At 41.5% G+C, this 16,541-nt stretch overlaps 1 protein-coding gene and 1 pseudogene across 1 annotated transcript in view; one reads left to right on the top strand and one right to left on the bottom strand.

The window, feature by feature from the left end:
• Window positions 1-16,541, top strand: part of LOC136644030 (mucin-5B-like) — an 82,389-nt gene that overhangs the window by 912 nt on the left and 64,936 nt on the right. The window contains exons 2-5 of the mRNA XM_066619500.1: window positions 3,330-3,585; window positions 13,349-13,463; window positions 14,040-14,127; window positions 15,634-15,773. Of these exons, the coding sequence (XP_066475597.1) occupies window positions 3,330-3,585; window positions 13,349-13,463; window positions 14,040-14,127; window positions 15,634-15,773 (599 nt within the window). The remainder of the gene's footprint in view (window positions 1-3,329; window positions 3,586-13,348; window positions 13,464-14,039; window positions 14,128-15,633; window positions 15,774-16,541) is intronic.
• LOC136637435 (5S ribosomal RNA) lies at window positions 1,054-1,170 on the bottom strand (annotated as a pseudogene).

Below are 16,541 nucleotides of genomic sequence, written 5' to 3'. Positions count from 1 at the left end.
ATCTACATGGCTGATAGCTTTTGTTTGATTCAAACTGTAAGGTTTAAGAACAACCCTAGAGATTTATGTGTAGCCAACATTTATATTCCGCCCGCTCCTTCTGCCAATTTGAGGGCCTGCCAATGGGATTACTTAAACACTATTATTAGACGATTTCAGACCAAACATCCTGATGTTCAACTTCTATTGGCAGGTGACTGGAATGCTCACGTGGGTTCTAGTAATGAAATCTTTAAGCAGGTTGATGATGTAACAAATTTACCTGAAAGTTGCCTGATTAGACATGTTTCTAAAGATCTGATTAATAATTCCTCTGGACGTCTTTTAGCTAATTTTTGTGTGATTTATGGCTTGACTTGGCTGAATGGACTGGCCAACCTGGATAATGAGGGCGGGTTTACTTTTCTTGCTCCACAGGGGAACAGTGTGATTGATTATATCCTTGTGTCGCTACCTTTGTTGCCAAATGTTGTGGGATTCAACGTGGGACCCCCCTTTTCTAAGTGATCGTCTGTCGTTAAGTTGCATTTTAAATCTAAATCCTAACTTAGGTTTGTTACACCTTGCCCCTTGTTCATGTAAAGTCCCGCACAGTTCAACTAAAATAATTTGGGACAATAAAACTAAAATTTTATTTCGAGCCAGGGTGGCCAAGGATAGTAAATACCTTGGGAGTTTGAATCACCATGAACTAGTGACTAGAACACTTCTGACTCACCTGTGGTTGAGTTTGAGGACCTTGTAAACTCATTGCTGCTTGCTTTTGGACAAAATTGCCCCTCCTCTCTAGGACCTAAGGATAATAATTATTCCCGGTCTTTTAGTGATTTGTGTAGAAAGCTCAAAATGCAACTCCGGGAAATATATTGTGAATATAGAAGCAAGGGTATTGCCAAACTGCCTCCAGCTTATTTCCCCATTAAACAATGATTAGCCAATGAAATTAAAGCTTGCTCGCATAATGCTATGCAAACTAACTGGCAAAGCCTGCAGAGAGCAGTGTTTTCTAACAGTGGTGGTTGGCAACCTTCGGTCTCGAAAGACTATGGTATAAGCCTACAGCACCCGGTATTCCCAGGCGGTCTCCCATCCAAGTACTAACCAGGCCTGACCCTGCTTAGCTTCCGAGATCAGATAAGATCGGGCATGTGCAGGTTAACAGTTGTTTTCTAATAATTCTAAGATATTCTGGGAAATCATATCTTGGCCAGGGTACGTGGGACCCTCAATAGAGGCTCCCACCTGGGTGGAGCATTACAGGTCCCTGTTTTTTGACCTGTCTATTAGACCAGCTGAGCGTGATTTAACTATCCCAGATGGCGTACCCCCATGGCCCCCAGTCTCTAAAGAGGAAGTGTTGGGCCTTATTGGCCAACTAAAGAGCGGTAAAGCCGCTGGGCCTGATAATATTCCATCGGATATGATCAAGGCAGTGCCTCAGTGGTAGGCTTGTCATTTAGTCAAACTATTCAACTGGATCAATAAAAAGGCCTTATGCCATCAAAATGGCCGCAATCACTGTTTGTGCCAATTTTCAAAGAAGGGGATAAGGAATTTATCCTCAGATTAATGCCCTATAAGCCTCCTTTCCCTACCTGGGAAACTATATGGCTCTCTTTTATTGAACAGATTGACCTCTTGGATGACAGATAATGACATCCTTGGGGATGAGGAAGCAGGCTTTCGAGCCAGCAAATCTGGGTTAGACCATTGTTTAGTCCTACCCCACTTAGCTGAAAAATATCTGGATAAAGCACATTCCAAATTGTATGTAGCCTTCTTAGATCTAAAGGCAGCTTTCAATTCTATTAAAAGAGACTTGTTGTGGTCCAAACTTGATAAATTAAACATTGACCCCTGGTTACTCTTCTTAATTAGGAAGCTTTATTCAAACACCTCATGCCAGGTCAGGGTGAACCCTGAGGGTGATCTAACATCCTTTCCCAGCTAACAAGGGGGTTAAGCAAGACTGTGTCCTTGCCCCCTCTTTATTTAATCTATTCATTAATGACCTTGCCCCTTTTTTGTCAGAGACAGACTCCCACTGTCCAAGACTCAATCAATGCCCCATTTTCCTTTTACGTTACGCTGATGATATGGCGTTACTCTCTCGTACGCTACTTGGGCTAAGGTGTTTGATCTCTAGATGTATCCATTATTTCTCAGACAATGCCCTACAGCTAAACTACTCGAAATCTAAAATTTCAGTCAAAACTTTTAAATATTTGGGCCTGACCTTCCATCATAGTCTATCCTGGGTTCCATAGCACACAGCCGCTCTCAAATCTGCTAGATTATTCCTACAGGGTATCTTACGTTTTTTCTATGCTAGGGCAAATGCCTATATTCCTGCAGCCCTGCGTATCTTCAAAGCCGAAGTCATGGCCCAATTATTTGATGGGGTACCAATCTGGATTGCCGCTTTCAATAAGGAAATGGAAAAAGTACTCTCAATTTTTCTTTAAAAGATTTTTGGTTTACCCCATTGTGTCCCTTACACCGCACTTTGCTTAGAAGCAGGACTTCAAAGACTTGAATGTATAGCCTGGTGCAGATTTATTAGTTTTTGGTTAAGTATCTGTTTTAACAGGGGGAATAACTCACTGATTCAGGACTTGCTTTCTGATTCTTGGACTTATATTTGCCTTTTTAGTAAGCTGCAATCGATTGGTATACCAGTGGACCTGGTGGGTAATGATTCCTTGATGTGAGCTAGAAAGATCATCATTTCTAGATTGAGAAATATTGAATATCAGGGACTCCTTGCTGAGGCAAACAAAACCCACTTACCTTTGTTTTTCCAGATTTTCCCCCTCCTGGCCAGTGTTCTAGATTTTTATATATTTTAGATAATCCTTTACTTCGTTGTGCTTTCACGCTTGCCAGATGTAATGTGTTCCTTTCTCGGGAACTGGATCTGAAATTTAATAAAACCAAGCAACAGCGATTGACATGTCCCTGTGAGTTGGGATACAGGGAGTCTCTGACCCACGCAGTGCTCCATTGCCTGCTTTACAAGAAGTCTAGATCTATGCATTTGGACCTGTTTTTTGCAAATTATTCCAACTGTCATGATGACTTGAAACTACAGATATTACTTACAAATGAAAAAATGGTAAAACGAATGGCGGATTTTTTATATGAGATTTTAACCAAACGTAAAATGGAGGGAAATCTTTTTTAGTCTACATTTATTTCTGTTTTGATGACCTGCTTGAATGTAACTTCTTGTGTAAGCTGCTCAGGCAACTGTTAAGTTCTATGCCTAATAAAGGTCAATTGTGATGTTGCAGTACACCCTGTTCTCACCATCTTGATTCTCTCTGCAGTTCAGCGTCCTGCAGTCACCACAAGTGAATGTTCCACTTGGGGTAACTTCCACTTTCAGACATTTGATCATGTGAAATTCAACTTCCCTGGTACCTGCCATTATATTTTTGCTTCCCACTGCAATGACAACCATCAAGACTTCAATATCCAGATCAAGAGGGACATCAAGAATGGCAATGCAGTCTCTTTTGCTGCCACCATAGATGGAGTGCTTCTGGAGGTGAAAGAATCTGGGACAACAGTAAATGGGAAGAAGTAAGTTGACTCATCATCTGTTTACAATGTTCTCTTTTCTTCAGAATGCTACTGTATAGTATGAGCAAAAGTGAACCTCTCTTGAGTCTGAATTCCTGAAGAATTTCTTATAGAGTAGAACCTCTTAAGTTGACCACCCAAGGGACTGGAGGAAATTGGTCAACATAGGGAGGTGGTCAACATACGGGGGGAAAAGGCATTTAAATATTATCATGTTTAGCTCCCAGGACAACAAATGCAAGGCCAAGTTATTATTTAGACTGGATTTTTAAATAGTTTTATTGCAAATATCAATGAGAATTGATCCTCTTGTAATGCTTACTATTTGTATCATCTATATCAGGGGCGCCCAAACCCAGGCCCTGGGGCCACTTGCAGCCCTCAAGGCCTCTCAATACGGCCCTCGGGGAGCTCCCAGTCTCCAATGAGCCTCTGGCCCTCCGGTGATTTGTTGGAGCCCACACTGGCCCGTTGCAACTGCTCTCAGTGTGAGGGCAACTGACCTTTTGCGTGAGCTGTGGGATGAGGGCTCCCTCCACTGCTTGCTATTTCACATCTGTGATGCAGTAGCAGCAGAAAAGGAAAGGCCAGCCTTGCTTTGTGCAAGGCCTTTTATAGGCCTTGAGCAATTGCAAGACCTTCATTCATTCTTATAAGTTCAATATATTCATTTATGTAAACATATGTAAATTTATTCAAATTTGAAATGTAAATTAATTCTTTCCCCCCCCCCGGCCCCCGACATAGTGTCAGAGAGACGATGTGGCCCTCCTGCCAAAAACTTTGGACACCCCTGATCTACGTATATCAAGAGACAGAGAATAAACAGCCCACAATCAGTGTTTAAAAAACCCCCTGATAATTCATAAGCTTAAAAAAAATTGTAAGTTAAAAAAAAATACTTGGTTTCATAGCAGACAGGCAGACCAATGCTATCCCTTGCCAGCCCATAGCATGTAGCATGTTACATAGCCCCAACAGCTAAAAAAAAAACCAACACTTTGTAAACTTAGGCTGCCTGGCCTCCACTGGGTCTCTTCAGATTCACTAAATGCCAGAAGGTGTTTGATAAGGTCCCTCACTAAAAGCTGTTGAGAAAACTCCACAATCAGGGAATAAAAGGACAGGTCCTCTCATGGATTGGGAACTGGTTGAGGACCAGGAAACAGAGAGTGGGTGTCAATGGGCAATTGACAAAAAAAGTGGAGAGAGGTTGAAAGTGGAGTGCCTCAAGGATCTGTCCTGGGACTGGTGCTTTTCAACATCTTCATAAATGACCTAGAAACAGGGATAAGCAGGGAGGTAGAAAAGTTTGTGGATGACACTAAACTTTTCTGAGTGGTGAAGACCAGAAGGGATCGTGAAGTATTCCAGAAGGATCTTTCCAAACCAGGAGAATAGGCAGCACAAGCAACCTCATGTCCCTCACAACTTGGTACATGTCCAGGTACAATCGGCAGCCGACGCAGGTCTGTCGGCTATGTGCAGTGTGCCCACCTATAAAAACCCTTTCGCACACGCACTAGCAGGCGTAGGGGAGGGATTGTCACGTGGCTTCTTGCTTTTCCAAGATGGGACAAACCAGACAAAACACAGGCCCATAGTATCGCGTTCAGTGGGCAACTTACGGAGGGTAAATTAATACTCTGTGCAATGGTCGAAGTGGTCAAGATACAACTTAAGGAGGTGGTCAATATAGAGAGGTTGGTCTCCCACAGTGTTTATGCAGTGTCTGTCCATACTGTGAAAATTAGGTCAACTTAAGGAGGTGGTCAATATAGAGAGGTGGTCAACTTTGGAGGTTCTACTGTATTGGCAATCCTAGATGAAGACTTGTACGGGGGTGATTTCCCACACCCTTGCTTCAGTACTGTACCAGAAAACCAAAAATACAGAAAATGTCCCAAGCTCCAATCCTATCCCCCACAACTAGCACTGACAAAGCCACACCAAAAAGGCATGCTTTGCATCATGTGGTGGTGGTGGTGGTGGTGGTGGTGGGTTGTTAGCCTGCAAGAGGTAAGTAAAATTATTTTGTACTTACCTCCTGGTAGGCTGCTTGATCTCCAATGGGTCATCTTGAACATGTGCCACTATTTCGGTGGTATATGTTCAAAAAGAGATGGGTAGGTTTAAAACCGAGAGAAGGGGTAAGATCTGGCATGTGCCACTACCACAGAATCCATCCCCTCCTTCCACCTCCCTGCCCCTGGTTCATCCTCTCCCATCATCCAGGTATGCCACCAGTCCTCCTGCTTCCTCCCTCTCCCTGCCCACAGGCTGCCCTTACAACTGACTTACCAGAGCTGGAGGACTCCAGGCAGGCCACTGCCATGTGGTCGGTGCCACTTACCTTTTCTAGCAGTGGCGTGGGTGTATGCTATACAGCAGCACATTTTGCAACACCATAGGTTGGTCTGTGCTGCTAGAATGCTAGGTCTGGCAGTGCAGTCCAACCATAGGATTGGGCTGCTAATCAGTGAACAGAATACTTTTTATGTATGGGATACACCTATGGTATTCATTATTCTAGGTCTCTTTAATATTTCTTATACGAAAGGGGAGAAACCAACCAGCAATTACTCAATAAACAGACCCAACCTCCCCCCCAGCTCAAAAAAAAGAAAAGAAAAAGAAACTAGGAGTGAATTGCTGGGACAAATGGATTTCATTTGACCGAGTTGGGTTTTTTCCCCCAGCACATTGGATTTCTGCTTTTTTTTTTCTGCAAATGAGAAGTCCAGATGACAAATTGCTTGCTGTGAAGAGCAGGTTGATAGCCTTGAAACTTTCACTGCGAGAGATCTCACCAGGTCCCTAGCACCTTTTCTGAACCCATGTCCCATATGGCTGTGCTCCTCGGCAAACAGAAAAGCAAACTTCATGCTCCTTTCTGTCACTAAGTTGTGTTTAAGACACATCGTTACTACTGTGATATCAGTTCCAATCTTACTGTTTATACTGCAACTTCACAATGCCCAATGGATGCAAAAACCCCTTTGACGGCTGCTATTACTCATTAACCAAGCCCTTATCTGCCAGTTTTTGTTGGGGAATAGCAACACTGAGTAGTGGTTATTAGTTGAGTATCTGGTTCTTTAAGATTGAAATTTTATGTGGTCCCTTTAATGGTCTTTTTAAAGGGTGTGTCCCCTTGCTGATTCCTCCTTATGTATATATATATGGTTTCTTGTTTGTTGATTGTAGTAGAACAGGAGAGTGTATTTTAATCTCTGTTTTAACTATTGTTTTATCATACTTGCATGCATCCAGGGGCAGCTTTTTAGGGCTCCTGGTCTTCTAGTTTTAAGAACCTTGATGTGAGAAATGTTTGTATAACTCTGCATCAGATTGTAAGTAAACTGCCTTTGGTCTTAACTTTTGTTTCTGAGTTTTTGTGCCTTGTTTGCAAGCAGCCTGGGTAGAAGGCTTTAAGAGTTTTTGCCTGAACCAACAGGTTATGGGCCCAGGTCAGTGCTTTATATAAGAGTAAAGTGAGGTGTTCTTTTTTATAATCCTGAATTAGTTTTTTCCTACCCATTTTTGAAGGCTGTTTGCTTGTATTTTTGAGTAATTATGGCACAAGGAGGCATAATTTATCAAGCAATTGAAAAACTGAATCCTCATGCTTTCCAGAAGTGGAAGTCAAGAATCAGAATGGACTTAGAACTACATGGAGCTTTAATCGCTTTAGATGATGAATGCCCAAGTAGTGGAGATGAAGCAGTTGTTGAATGGAAAAATGCAGACATAAGGGCAAGATCAATTATAATGAGATCTCTTACTGATGAACAGCTGACATACATTGAGGAAGCAAAAACAGCAAAGGAAATGATGAAAAATCTCACTGATGCTTTTGCTAAACTAGGTGGAAAACATCAAGGTTATTTGTTGAAGGCTTTGGGACGTATGAATTTAACATCTAAGCAAGATTGTGAAAAGCATATTCGTGAGTTTACACAAATTTTGAGAGATTTGGAATTGACTGGTTTTAAATTGGATGAGGATCAGCGTGTTTGGATTTTCTTGGGATCACTGGATGAAGACTTGTTTGGTGCCTTCTCAAGTATAGTGTTGGGACGTGAAACCAATCAATTCAACAAAGTATTAGCTGAATTACGAACATATTGTACCTCTTACAAGTATGAAGAGAAGACTGGCTCTAACTATAAACTACAAGGGAAATTTCAGGATAAAGACTTATTTGTTTGTTTTTCTTGTGGGGGTAAGGGCCATTTTGCAAGACAATGCCCCAGCTCCAATTTTTGTCCTCCTAGAATAAAAGGAAGGAATAATAGGAGAGAAGATAGTTTTCACCCCCAGTGGAATGTAAATAGTAGAATTTTAAGTGAAGAGAGTAATTCTTCTCAGTGTAAAGATTTTAATGTAGAGGGGAATATGCAGTTGAGAGAAACATCAGTGAAGAATGAAGAGAAAATTGTAGGAAAATTTTTAAGTTTAACCCAGCCTAACCCAGTAAATCAAGTTTGGATAGTGGACAGTGGGGCTACAAGCCATAGTACAGCAGATAAAGATTTTTTCTATAATTTTAATACGAGCACAGGAAAGGTTGTTACAGCAAGTGGACAAATTTTAGATGTTACAGGTGAAGGACAAGGAAGATTAAGGTGTATAGCTGATGATAAAATTGTCAATACAGTAGCACATAATGTGCTGTACATACCAGGCTTGCAAGGAAATACTTTGAGTGTATCTCAATTGGATAAGAAAGGACATGACATCAACTTTCGTAATGGTAGATGCACTATAACTAAAGATGATAAGCTTATTGCGCAAGCCTTTTTGCAGGATGGTGTGTATGTTTTAGATTTGGCTTGTGAGAAAGTAATGTATATAAAGAAAGGTTGTAATCAAGAATGCCTCCACCTATGGCATAGAAGATTTGCACATCGAGATGTAAATGCTATTCAGGATCTTCAAAGAAGGAACCTGGCAACAGGTATAAAGATAAAGCCTTGTGATGATCATAATGAGAGATGTATAGATTGTGTAAAAGGGAAAGGTAGTCGACCATCCTTCCCACAAAGGCATGAACAGCGTACTATAAGACCATTAGAGTTAATACATAGTGATTTGTGTGGACCATTTCAGGTTCCATCTATAGGCAAAAACAGGTACTTATTAACCTTTATAGATGATTATTCTAGATATTGTATGATTTACTTACTTAAAGAGAAAAGTGAGACACATGAGGCAATTAAGAAATATGTGGCAGTCGTGAGTAATAGATTTGGAAGGAAACCTCAGAGTTTGCAGACAGATCAAGGTGGTGAGTATTCCTCACACCTTACACAGAATTATTTAGAAGAGCAGGGAATTATACATAGATATACAGTGGCCTATACACCTGAACAGAATGGAGTTGCAGAACGCAAGAATAGATCTTTGTTAGATATGGTAAGATGTATGCTTATAGATGCAAAATTACCATATCAATTTTGGGGAGAAGCAGTAAATACAGCTACATATATACAGAATCGTCTGCCCACTAAGGGAGCAGCAGATGGTAAAACCCCATATGAGTTGTGGTATGGTAAACCACCAAGTATAGAACATCTTAGAGTGTTTGGGTGTAAGGTTCTTTCGCATATTCCAAAGGAAAAGCGCTCTAAACTAGATCCTAAGACTGAAGAAGGTATTTTTGTTGGCTATTCTGAAAACTCTAAAGGTTATCGTGTCATGGATTTGAATACAAGTCGCGTGACAGTAAGACATGTATTACATTTTATTGAGGATGAGAAAGTAGATAAAAGTCAAACCTTTTTTGATGAACTGGCAGAACCAGATGAGAAGTTTATACTTGTTCCAGCTTATCAAAGTAATACATCTAGATCTTTGGATTTAACCCCAATGGTTAGTGTAGAATCAGAAGGGGAAGTTATACAGGAATTAGATCAAGAAGCCAGTACATCAGTAAAGGAAGAATTGCCAGGATTAGATGATGTCTTGGAGGAAGATCAAGTCATCATGCAACAACCTAGAAGGTCACTTCGAGAAAATAAAGGTGTACCACCTGTCCGGTTAACTTATTCTGCAAGACTGGTGTCAGAGTGTGAGCCAGAATCATGGGAACAGGTTGAAAGAATGCCTATGGATGAAGCAAAGAAGTGGAAAGATGCAGCTCAAGAAGAGATGGAGGCGTTGCATAAGAATGGAACATGGACTTTAACTCACTTGCCTCCTGGCAAGAGGGTAATAGGTTGCAAATGGGTTTTTAAGCTTAAACAGGGTGTAAAAGGGGAGGTGCAACGCTATAAGGCTAGGTTAGTTGCTAAAGGCTACTCACAGAAATATGGTGAGGATTATGATCAAACTTTTGCACCTGTTGTGAAATATACAACTATACGGATGCTTTTGAGTGTCGCTGCATCTAAAGGATTGTGTGTTAGGCATTTGGATGTAAAAACTGCCTTTTTGCATGGAGAAATAACAGAGCAAATATTTATGAAACAGCCACCCGGTTTTATAGATCAAAAGAGACCAGATTTAGTGTGTAAGCTCCATAAAGGGTTGTATGGATTGAAACAAGCTGCAAAAGCTTGGTATGAAAAACTTCACCAAATGCTGACACAACAGAATTTTAAGCAGGGACAGGCAGATCCATCTTTGTATACAAGATATAGCAATGGTAAATGGATGTATCTTTTGGTCTATGTTGATGATTTACTATTGATTTATGAGGATGAAAAGGATTATAAAGATATTGTATCTCAACTGAATAGGGAAGTGGAAATTAAAGAATTAGGGGATGCAGCTTTTTATCTTGGCATCCAGATTGAGAAGGATGAGGAGGGAAGTTACTTTCTTAGTCAAAAACCAAAGATTCTAGATTTAATAGAATCTTTGGGACTTGAAGATGCTTATTCAGTTGTTACACCTATGGAAAGTGATTTCTTTAAGCAAGGAAAGGCTGAACCTCTGCCCTGTAATGATAAGTATAGAGAAGCTGTGGGAAAATTACTGTATTTATCAACCACAACTAGACCAGACATTGCTAATGCAGTGGGAATTTTGAGTAGAAGAACGCACTCTCCCACACAGTTAGATTGGATTGGCATTCAAAGGGTTGTGAAATATTTGAAAGGAACATTGGATTTTAAGTTAAAGCTTCCAGCTAGAGATAGCCCAAAGTTGGTAGTATATACAGACTCTGATTGGGCAGAAGATCCTTCAGATCGCAAGTCAACTAGTGGACACTTGTTTATGTATGGTGATGGAGCAGTGAGTTGGGGAAGTAAAAAACAGACTATTGTTGCCTTATCTACTACAGAAGCTGAATTGGTTTCAGCGTCTGAGGCATGTAGGGAGGCAACATGGGTTTGTAAATTACTGAATGATATGGGAATGCAAGAAATACTTCCAGTGCAAGTTAAAGAAGATAATCAAGGCTGTATAAAACTGATGCAATCAGAAGGATATAATGCGAGAACAAAGCATATAGATGTAAAGTATTACCATGTACGTGACTTGGTTATGCAGGGTATTATTAAGATAAATTATTGTCCTACACAAATGATGATAGCTGATTTATTGACAAAACCATTACCAAGAGATAGGTTTCAGAAATTACGAGCAGAAATGAATCTTTTAGGTTCACTTACTCAGTGTTGAAAAGGGGTGTTGGGGAATAGCAACACTGAGTAGTGGTTATTAGTTGAGTATCTGGTTCTTTAAGATTGAAATTTTATGTGGTCCCTTTAATGGTCTTTTTAAAGGGTGTGTCCCCTTGCTGATTCCTCCTTATGTATATATATATGGTTTCTTGTTTGTTGATTGTAGTAGAACAGGAGAGTGTATTTTAATCTCTGTTTTAACTATTGTTTTATCATACTTGCATGCATCCAGGGGCAGCTTTTTAGGGCTCCTGGTCTTCTAGTTTTAAGAACCTTGATGTGAGAAATGTTTGTATAACTCTGCATCAGATTGTAAGTAAACTGCCTTTGGTCTTAACTTTTGTTTCTGAGTTTTTGTGCCTTGTTTGCAAGCAGCCTGGGTAGAAGGCTTTAAGAGTTTTTGCCTGAACCAACAGTTTTCTGTACAGATAAGAGGGGGGTGGGATCGGTGGCACTGGTGCACACTGAATCCTGAGGCCCTCCCCAGGCTTGGTCCACCTGCATGGATCAATGTGGACTTGCGCCAGCGATATCACTGGTGTATGTCTGAGTTGACTCATTGCGACTACTGGGGCTTACCACAAATGTCCCCAAACCCCAAGTAGATCTCAGCAGCCAAAAATCCCCCACAGGATGCAGCATAACCCACATTGCATATGGAATTAGGTAGGATTGGGCTGTGAGTGAAATCTTACTCTGTTGCTGAATGTTAGAAAAGGGAAGAAAACAATTAGTTCAATTTAATTCAGCTGGAAAAATTGATCTCTGAATGCTGCGTGCCAAAATTAAAGCATGCCTCATTAAACAGTTGTGCCCGTACCCAGTTATGAATATGAGTTCAAGAAAAAAAAAAATTAGAATAAGTCACATAATTTAACTGTGTGTAGGCAGGAAAAGATCACCATCTCAGATAGGTTTGCTATGCCTGGAATGAAGAAGATTCCTATATACAATAAGTGTAAAGTGGTTCAGTAGGTTTTTCTTTAGCATCATGAAGCTGCACCATCATATGAGAGAGAGAGAGAGAGAGAGGACTTTATCTGGCAGGCATTTCCCTGCTTTGCAGCTATCATAAACATTGGAGCTTACTACAGGAGGTGTTGTTCAGTGTATTTGCCTAAGGGCACAATCCTAAACAGGTCTATTCAGAAGTAAGTCCTATTGTGTTCAATGGGACTTACTCCCAGGAAAGTTAGGTTAGGATTGCAGCCTATTTTGATCATCTCTATTAAAAGCCTGAAATACTTTGCCTTAAAATGAGCCAATGGCAAGTCAGTGGTGAAATTCACACCTACGATCATATGTACCAACAGCACAAAAAGTCTTCTGACAGCCTAATCTTAACTAAATTCCCCCCCCATTAATGCAGCCACACCAGTGGAGAGTGTGTGTGTGTGTGTGTGTGTGTGTGTGTGTGTGTGTGTGTGGTGGCAGTCCAAAGGGTTAGGGAACTTTTGTAAGCCTCTGCTACCCCAATGGGGCTCCTCAGATCTGTGCCAGCTATTTTGCTGGTGCTGAACTGAGCAGAATATGAGAGAGGGAACAGGGGAAGGAATGGGGTTAGGATATTAGCACTTGTGAGTGTTGCTGGTAACTGTTGGCTCCCTCCCCCATTCAATCTTCTGGCTGTTCCCCCACAAAGAAATTCCCTTGCCCTCATGCCAGCTTACCTGTCCTTCTTCGAGTAGCTGGCTGCAGTGAGTCGCCAACATTACTCTTGTTTGTGATTCTGGAATGGCTGCCTGCAGCACATTGTGCACATCCAGCAACCCACACATGTTCACAGGGCTACACCTGTTTTGAGTGTATAGAACCTGCATTCACACAGGACAGTGGAAGCACTGGGAGAAGGAGGGAACCTGCCTGGCTCCTTGATTCAACTGTGAAAGACAGAAAGAGGAGGAAGGGAAATAAGTCAGATTGGTCAATGTCCTTTCTGTCTCTTATCACTCATGCTCATGCCTCACCCTTGAGGCTCCCTTTCCTCCATTCCCAGAGGGCATTCCAGAGCCATTATGAACAAATGATAATTAATCTTAACATATAGACCATTTGGGGGTTATCTTTCACCACAAGGCAATGCAACTGGCTTCTTTTATTTTTCTAACACACCTTCTGTTTTGTTTTAGAATTCGTCTACCCTTCAGCTTGAAGAATGTTCTAATAGAAGACATCTCTGTCTACCTCCAAGTCATCTCCAAGTTAGGCCTGACTCTCAAGTGGAACTGGGGTGACACTCTTCTAGTATGACACTCCAATTAGTTGGGTTTGTTTTAGTGAACTTTAGTACTGGTGACACGTGATCGGTAGCCAGTCCCCACAAACTGCAATTTTTGAAGCCATATGATTAACTAATATGGAATATACATCACCTATGTTAATTTCTCTGAAAATAATCTCTTTGTACCCTCTGAATTTTTGGAAGGAAAAATTTCTGTTTTTGTTGTAGATACTGTTGGGAAGGTAGCAGTCTTACTTTAAATAAGTAGTCAAGTGACAACTGTATCACTGGACTATGATACCAAAATCCACATTTTAAGTATGTTGGTGGCCAAGATGTGGTTCAGTCATTTCTTCTTGAGAAATATCCTCTTTCTTATATAATAAAGGGATAAAGTATTATGTATCGAGGAAGAGAATTAAAGAAAGATTCTGTTTGGTAGTACCTTATTGTAGAAATTTGTGATTCACTTTTACACACCAGAGAATAGTAGCCCAAACTTAGACCTTAAGTAAGTACAACTCAACTATAGTTCCAATCATGTCTAATTGAAAATAAATCCTAAAATGTTTGTCTTTTTTGTTGTTGTTACTTTTTAGTTGGATTTAGAAGATACATACAAGGGAAAAACTTGTGGTCTGTGTGGGAACTATGATGGCAATGGAAAGAATGATTTGATCTCAAATGGTAAGCTGGTGATTTTTATTTTATCTAACTGTATCATGATGATTAATCACATCAGCATCCTGGTCTACCTTTCCTTTGCTCAAGGCAGGAAATATCGAGTTATCCCATTTTAATCATAGCACTGCAAAGAGATTGACTTACCCAATCTCACTCAGCAGGTTTAGCAGTGGAAAGGTGATTTGAAGCCAGGTCTCCAAAGTTCTAGTCAAATACCCTATCCATGACACACATTGCAGTTGTTTCCAACTGAATGTGTGTCATGGATAGGGTAGTGTTTCTTTCTTAAACTGTCAGCTCTAGACTAGAGAGCCCAATCCTGAGCTGCCCGGCTGGATGGCTACCACCACATCCTGCATGCCCCAGGCAGCTGCCATTGGCTCCTCGGGAGAAAGGGACTTTTGACCAAAAGTTTGGCGGTGAATCAAGTGCCTCCATCTCAGGTGGTGAGCCAGACACAGAGGGTTTGGATCCAGTGGAGCTTCGCTGGGCCAGCTCCAGCACTGGGCCCGTGTTTCACCACCCAGCGCTTGCCCTGACTGTTGGGCGGTAGAGAGGTGAGTGGGGGCATGGGAGGAGTCAGGGACAGGCGTTCTGGGGTGAAGGGAGGTGGGGGAGGGCATGGAGAGGGTGGGGAGGAGGCATCGCGGGGGAGGGAGCAGGGCAGGAGGGGGCAGGACCAGATTCTGAGCCCTGGGTCAGGCCACATGGTCTGACACGGGAGTCCTTGATTCTGCGGCGGCTTGAAAGCCACCACAGAATCATGTAGCCCTATTGCAGGGTACTTCCCTTACCCAGCAAAAGTCCCCTTTTTTCTGAGGAGCCAGCAGCAGCTGCCTGGGGCACGCAGAATACCACAGCAGGCGTTTTAGCACCACAGTAGCCCTGTGCTCTGGGCAGCTCAGGATTGGGCTGCCTGTGGCATTGAACTCAGAGTGCCTTACCTCTGAGTAGATATGCATATGATTGAATTATAAACCAACTATAGTAGTCTACCTTTGAAATTATGAAGGAATGAATGGTGACTAGTTCCAAATCTGAGAATCAAGGCAGAAACCTTCTTACAAGGTGGTTTTAAGCCCTTAGGGATTAATTCAAAAATTAGGTAAGGTTTTCTAAATAACGTTATAGAACAACTGCAACTTGCCCACCAATAGTATTTTGGCATCCTCTTTTAGTACATGAAATAATATATGGTAAGTCAGTTCTGCTCATCCCATTCAAGTACTGTACCATAAAGCAAACTGGTGGGATTCCTACAGCTCAATCTAATTGCACCCTCTATCCTAAGCAAGTGTTCTAAGTGCTTCAGTCTGCATTATATAAAGCTCTTCTATTAAGAGCACTATTTGTTTTTAATTAAACATGTTAGGGCTTAGTATGTTAAAACGGACTACAAACAATTTACCATTCCTGTTAATGTGTCTCCCTAGCTCAGATGCAGGGGTGAAGATGTCATTTTATACTGGCCATGCATGGTAGAGCGCTAATAAGGGTAGGATTTTGCAGGCAACACACTACTTCCAAGGCAGTTTGGAAACCTTCAGAAAGTGGAAGATCCAACAGAGAAGTGCCCTGATGTTCTCAATGAAGACAGCAGAAAACACCATGACAACTCCCAAGAACAAAATAAATGCAAAAGTAGATATGTAAGTGGCACTAGTGTTGTATTCTGTACCACAGGTTGTCCATCCTCTTATTATACAGTGCCACTAGCCCTCTTTTGTTATCTCTCTAGTGCAGCCATTTTCAACCTTTTTCAGCTCACGGCACACTGACAAAGCACTAAAGTTGTCAAGGCACACTACTAGTTTTTAATTACATTATTATGTTACAATTAATTTAATTAATATAACTAAGAGTACAAGCCTAACCATCTCTATTCAGAAGCAAGTCCTATTTTGTTCAATGGGTCTTACTCTCAGGAAAGCGTGGTTAGAATTAAGGCCTTAGATCATTAGTGACAATGAAAGAAATTCCCAAGAAGCTTGGAGAGGGAGGTGTATGTGGTTTCTGGAAAGGTTCTGAAGCAGGTCTGTTCAAGCTGTTATCAATTATATGCTCTGATATGCCAGGAGGTGTTGGCAAAGAGAGATGAGACTGAGCATACTGGAGGGACAGTGAGGAGATGTGGCTGAAACAAGTGCAGGATTCACTGGAGGGGGGGGGAGGGAGAGAGAGAGAGAGAGAGAATGAATGGGAGGCAACAACTTAGGAAGATGGGGAGGAGGGAGGTGTGGGGAGGGGCAGTAAGAGGGGTTAACTGCAATTATGATGGGGGGATGTGTGTCCAGGAGGGGGTGGGGGGAAGAAAAGCATCACTTGCCTGCTCATTTATTCAAGAAAGAGTGCGAGGACCAAGCCTCTGCACGTCTACTCAGAAGTAAGCCCCATTATAGTCAATGGGGCTTACTCCT

This window comes from Tiliqua scincoides, chromosome 1 (genome assembly GCF_035046505.1).
Source record: "Tiliqua scincoides isolate rTilSci1 chromosome 1, rTilSci1.hap2, whole genome shotgun sequence".
In the NCBI taxonomy this organism is placed as follows: Eukaryota; Metazoa; Chordata; class Lepidosauria; order Squamata; family Scincidae; genus Tiliqua; species Tiliqua scincoides.
Note: the sequence above shows the minus strand (reverse complement) of the source record. Positions and strands in the feature narration are given on the sequence as shown.